Here is a 6,000-nt window from a genome sequence, read left to right as displayed (position 1 = left end):
ATAAACACCTTTCTCCTAGATCTAAGAAACATTATAAAATTTATTGTCAAATAACCTGCCCTATCTATATCATGGGTTCTTGTGAAAACCCAATGTGATTATGTGCACATTTGCGCACCATCCTTAGTGAGATATCCAGCCATATGGGCAAGACCAGGGCTTTACATAAAATGAACCCCTGAGAAAGATGCTTTAGTCAAGGGATAAAACATATCCCCAGGTTCCACACAGACTCTGAGCATTGGAATAGAGGGTACTGTTGTACTTTAGTCCTGCAATGTCCCCAAAGGTCCATGGGTTAAAGGGTTGGTTACTCGACTGTGGTGCTTTTGGAAGTTGTTGGAACCTTCAGGAGGTGGGGCACAGTGGGAAAAACTTAGGTCACTGAAGTCATGTCCTTGAAGGGGGATACGGGACCCTGACACCATCCGGGACCCTGACACCTTCCGTCTGTTTCCTGGCTGCCCTGGGGTGAACAGTTGTCCTCTGTCTGATACATGATCTTACCACAATGTATGGAGCTCCCAAAGGCCCCAAAGCAAGAGACTAACTTATGATAGACTGAAATATCTAAAACTCTGAGCCAAAATAAAACTTTCCTCCTTTTAAGTTGATTATCTCAGGTCTTTTGCCCGAGTGATGGATAGCTAACACAGGTAACTTTAATGATTATATGACACTCATGGCCAGAACATCTGATATCACTCTTATACTCAGAAGGGCAGATTATCTTTATTAAAAGACCACTTTTTAAACTGTGCATTTTTTGTTAATCCAGATATCAAGTAACCAAAAAAAGAGTATAAAAGATGTAGGAACACATTTCAGTAACAAAAGAAAAGAGCCAACTTGACATTTTATATTACGCTTTGAATTCAAATATCTCGTCTAATTTTCTGAATAACATAAGATACCATAATATACCAACTTCGTTTTGAAAAAATATGTATTTAATGTTTCAGATTACAAAAGTGCACATGCTCATTACAGAAAATTTAAAGTACAGGATATGCATAAAAAAGAAAATAAAGTCTTAGTCCACCATGTACAGATAATTGGTCAGCCTTAAAACTGTGTTCTGTTTCCATTTAATATTTTTATGTGCACATATTTTAAATACACAATTTTCTTTTTACACAGCTGGGGCTATCCTTATGTAGTTAGTTTTTAAAATCTTTTTTTTTCTACTTAACCAGAGGACATAATTATCTCCCTTTGCCCCTAGATATTATTCAACAATTTTTCTGTCTGCATGGAAATCTATCATGGATTTGCTTCATTGATTAAATCATTCTTAAATTGGTGGGCATCTGCCTCACCCCCCCCCCCCCCCACTTTCATTGTACATACAATGCTATAAGGACAATTCTCAAACACAGCTCTTCAAGTGCATCTGACAGTCTCCTCAGGATAAATTCTTAGAAATAAGAATTCTGGGTCCAAGTACACAATTTTAAAGTTTTTCTACTTGTTATCAAGCTACTACCACTGTGCTGGAGATAAATCTATACCATAGCCATGTATAAGAATGTTTATCTAGCATACCGACTTAAAGAATATTTGCACATTTCTTATTGTTGCACGTTGCTTGTTTTTCTTTGATTTGTATTTTTTAATTACTAGTGAAGCTCTGCTTGTTTTATTTTCCTTTATGTTTCTTGTGATATTTCTTCCCTGTGAACTTATGTGGATTGCCCATATTTCTATCTAGAGCATTCATCTTTTGAAAAATAAAATTACTTACAAGCCGTAAATATTATGTTTTTACTAATACTTTGTTGCCAATTCAATTTTCAGCCAGGTTGTTTCAACCAACAACAGTACAGACATTGTTCTTCCTTCTGCAATTTCATAAACTATAAAATCAATTTAAAATATTTTGGCTGAGGCAAACATGGCACCTATAAAAATTACATCAACTCTGCTCCCAGGCAGGTGATGGCACCTGTGGATTTCCTTTCCCACAGCAAAAGTTCTATCCGGAAGTTATCCAGAAGCAAGAAGATGAATTGCTAAGTCCCTTGAAATGGAAAGTGCCTATTGGAGGAATTCAGGACTTTTTGTTTTGCTTTGATTCTGGCTTTTTACAAGTCCTAGTGGTCTTGCTCCTGGGAATTCAAGGGGATGATAGGAGATGAGTAGCTGAGAAGGGTGAGTCCTTCTCCCACAATTCATTAGCCACCTATTGTGGAGAGGCATTCAGGAGTTGGCCGCCCTTTTGAGAGCACAAGATTCCTGCTTGGATTGATTTTCATTTCTATACCTACTACATCCTGTGGAGAAGAAGGAAAGCCTGCCTATGACAGATGTTAAACAATTGGTTGTTTAATGACTCTGCCACTCCAGTTTCCATACTGGGTGTGGTGTAGATTGTGCACATTTATACAACTTCTTTGGCATCAGAGTCTCCGAAAAGAATGCTTTGATATGAGCAGATTTTCTGCAGCCATGAAAAACATACTTGAGTTTTTTTCTTCTCTCCTTTTCACAGCTCTTGTCTACCAGTCACCGAAAGAATGCTGCTTTCCAAAATCCTTTGGCAGAAACTCCTAGAGATTTGTTTTTCTGCTCCTGCCTAATTTAGCAACAGTCTTCAAAGAAAAAAAGAAAAAAAAAAAAAAAAAACAAAACCTTGACAAACTGATAGGAGAAGAAACTCTGATTTCATTTTGCTTTTCTTTCATGGAAAGTTCAGTGGATCATCTATGACCAATCAATCGGGATAAGATAGTTCAGGGGGAGAAAAGGTAAACAAAAATGTGTACACCCTAACATCAAATTGTTCTTTATTCTAGTCGAGAAACAACAAGTGATATTACAAATTCAAGATTTTATGAAAATCATTTGAAAGTTAAATGAATGTAATAGCTTGGTGGTGAAGGAAGACTTTGAATGAGACAAAATAAAGAGTTAGGTGAATTAAAGGAAAGAGTGAAAAGTGTTAACCGTGACAATTAAATGGTTACATGATTTTAATTATTCTTTTAATAATAAGCCACCCCAAGATGTCTATTCAAGGACCTTGAGTCTGTGCCTAGTATAGAATTTGCAGTTGAATTAAAGCTTTGCTTCCTGCCTTTGGTGATTTTAAGGAAATAAATGGAAATTGGTTTAAGACCTTACAAAAATCTACCACCTACCAAAAGAACGTAAAAGGTAAGGTGGTGAGCCCTAGAAACAGAGAGTGAAAAGTTGTTGTTGTTTTTTTTTTTTTTAAAAGCCACACACGCATTACAGTTATTTGTGAGACAGAGCAAGAGAGACAGAAGAGTTAAGAGAAGAGGCCAGGAGCCCAGCTTGTGCCAACTCCTCATTTGTTCTTGGCTGCCAGGGGTTTCCGGCTGATCTTTTTTGATTTGTCATTATTCTTCTTCGGGGGTTCTGGGTTTGCCTGCATGTGTCTGCCGTAGAGGCTGAAAAGAGAAAGGGAGGAAACCGTGAGACATAGTTCACCAATGTCAATTTCTATTGGTCGAGCTTTCAAAATAGATTAATCTCCAGAAACATCCAGGTAGCCAAAGGAAACCAAAAGATCACCTGCTTTTTCTGGGCCATACACAATACTCTATTGAAGGATTCACAACTGTGGGACCCACGTGAGCATGAGCCCATGGAGCCTGTGCTGTGACGTCCAACCATGGACAAGCCTCCTGTAATTTTGCAGGGTTCCTGGACTGTGAGAGCAGGTGATGCTCAGCCAGTTCCAAAGGCTGCAAGTGCATAAGTCGACAATGACAAAAGTCAGGTAGAACTGAAGAGACAGAGTGTCCGCTTCATGAAAAGTGAGCATCATGCTTGGTCTAAAAGCCCAGGGGCTGGCTAATGTGACTAAGAGCAATGGTGTCCACGTCTACTCTGGCTGCTCACGGTGATTGATAGTGAGGGGATGGCTACCGCACATCAATGCCACATTAATAAGTACTGCTGATTAAATGTTGACAAAGTGCCCTACGATGACAGTGGATGGCATTCACTGCGGAGCGGCGCAGGCTCTGTGGCTGAGAGGATTTCACTGAACAGCAGATAGTAATTAATCTATAATTTATGAGTAATTCTGATTAAACTAAATTAAAAGCCACCCTAAAATAAATACAGCTGAACTTTAGCTCTCCTTATTGATATCCCTGTGTCTCCCAGAAAGCCCTCCAGGCTCTCAGCCCTCTCAGTTCCTCCAGAGGTGGGGGGTTGACATGGCTGCCACTGCCACTGCCTTGGACTTACAGAGGAGTGCTGGCACAGGTGACGCTGGTTCTAGTGCCCACTCAAGGAATCTCACCCATTCTGGATGCTGCGTTTTCTGGCCACATAGTGTAACACTATTAGCAATGTACTGGTGCTTTTGATGACCTTGGCATATGGCTGACAGGATAAGGGGAGACGGACACATGAATTTTCCAGCTGACTGTGTGGATAGGGAAAGGAGGGTCACCATGGTTGGCAAGCCCTGCTGGATTCTGTCTTTTCCAGAGTCTTCCAAGTGTGTCTCCTTAAAAGTGCTGGGGATCTGGCTCAGGGGCAGAGCGCTTGCCTGGCATGGGTGAGGCCCTGGCTTGATCCCAGAACGACAAAAAAAACAAAAAACATTTATTTTTCAGTTCTCGGCAGACACAACATCTTTGTTTGTGTGTGGTGCTGAGGATCGAACCCAGGCCGCACGCATGGCAGGCGAGCGCGATACCGCTTGAGCCACATCCCCAGCCCTGAAAAAAAAACCAAAAAACAAAAAACTACTCGTTGGTTTCACCAACAGTGGTGATGCAGAGAGGTCTCTGCTCTCACAGTGTACAGTTGGGAGTTGGCATCAGGGGGCCCTGTGAGCCAGAGGTGGCACACCCAGCCAGGAGTGGGGGAGGGCATCTCCTGTGTCAAGAAGGTACCACATGGCTAGACAGGTAACACAGGAACCTCCAAATGGGTTTTCAAGCTCTATCGCAATTAGGAGCTTAGAGAGCTTTGTACTAATGTTCTGGAGAGGGCAGGCCCATCCTGCCCAGCCTGGCAGTATCTGTTCTGCAGCCGCAGGGGCCACTTCCTTCCCAAGAGAACCTGCTGTCTAGGAAAGCACATCTTTAGAACTACAGATGCAGCCCTCCTCCACCACATTTAATACAAAGTGACAGATCCCGGGGAGACCAAGCCATGAACACCTGGGGGCTGTGACTCCCAGGTAAAGAACCTCTGGTTTAGATGGAGAAGAATTATTAGAAAGTTCAACCTTACTTCCGATGCTGTCACCAATTCCCAGTGCTATGTCCTAGTCCTTGAAACTGGCGAATATGTGAACCTACAGGCAAAGGGATTCGGCAGGTGCAATGAAGTTAGGGATCCGGAGAGGGGAAGGGCATCTGCACTATCTGGGTAGTGTGCCTCTCCTTCTCAGAATCTCTCCCAGGCCCATCAAACAGGTAGAAGAGAACCTGAGCCAAATCAGAGCCATCCATTATAGTTGCCATCTCAGTTGACACACTCTGGAACATACTTCTCCTTTGAATAGTCCCTGTCCTTCTTCTCCTAAGATGTTACTATCTGCATGCTTGGAGCTTAATCCTGTAGCGTGACAACCCCTGGAGGCCTCTGGTCTTGAAGTCCTCCCACCGGCACAAGCAAAGGTCTCAGCTGTTCTGTGGGTTCGTTCACACAGGCGCCTACGGACTCGGTATCTTCAGCTACACAGCTTTCTACAGGCTCATATCTCTTTCCTGTTTCCCAACCCCGTATCCCACAAAGGAAAAAGAAATAGACATGTTCTTACTCAGACAACATGGAACCTTAAGAATTATAAAAATCTACAGACACATAAAATCTGAGCGCATGCACATGGAAACCCAGAAACACTTGTGGGTGCTAGGAGAGTAGTATCAGCAACAATATGAGGTCACAGGAGGGAGATCTGCCAGGGGCCTGCTCTGTGTCATGCCCTGAGAGACGTAAGAGCCACAGTGGGCAAGGAGGGCTTCCTTCCTTCCACCAGGGGCAGGAGGTGCTTAGCTGGCCCTGGGA

At 42.5% G+C, this 6,000-nt stretch overlaps 1 protein-coding gene across 2 annotated transcripts in view; it reads right to left on the bottom strand.

Moving 5' to 3' along the window:
• Positions 1–928: 928 nt before the first annotated feature.
• Rsu1 (Ras suppressor protein 1) overlaps positions 929–6,000 on the bottom strand; it is a 185,392-nt gene continuing 180,320 nt past the window's right edge. For both annotated transcript variants that reach the window (XM_027928468.3, XM_027928467.3), the window contains one exon: positions 929–3,413. In XM_027928468.3, coding sequence (XP_027784269.1) covers positions 3,238–3,413 — 176 coding nt within the window. In that variant the 3' untranslated portion in view covers positions 929–3,237. The remainder of the gene's footprint in view (positions 3,414–6,000) is intronic.

The sequence above is a fragment of the Marmota flaviventris genome, chromosome 12 (assembly GCF_047511675.1).
Source record: "Marmota flaviventris isolate mMarFla1 chromosome 12, mMarFla1.hap1, whole genome shotgun sequence".
Classification (NCBI taxonomy): domain Eukaryota; kingdom Metazoa; phylum Chordata; class Mammalia; order Rodentia; family Sciuridae; genus Marmota; species Marmota flaviventris.
This window is presented reverse-complemented; position numbering and strand designations above follow the sequence as displayed.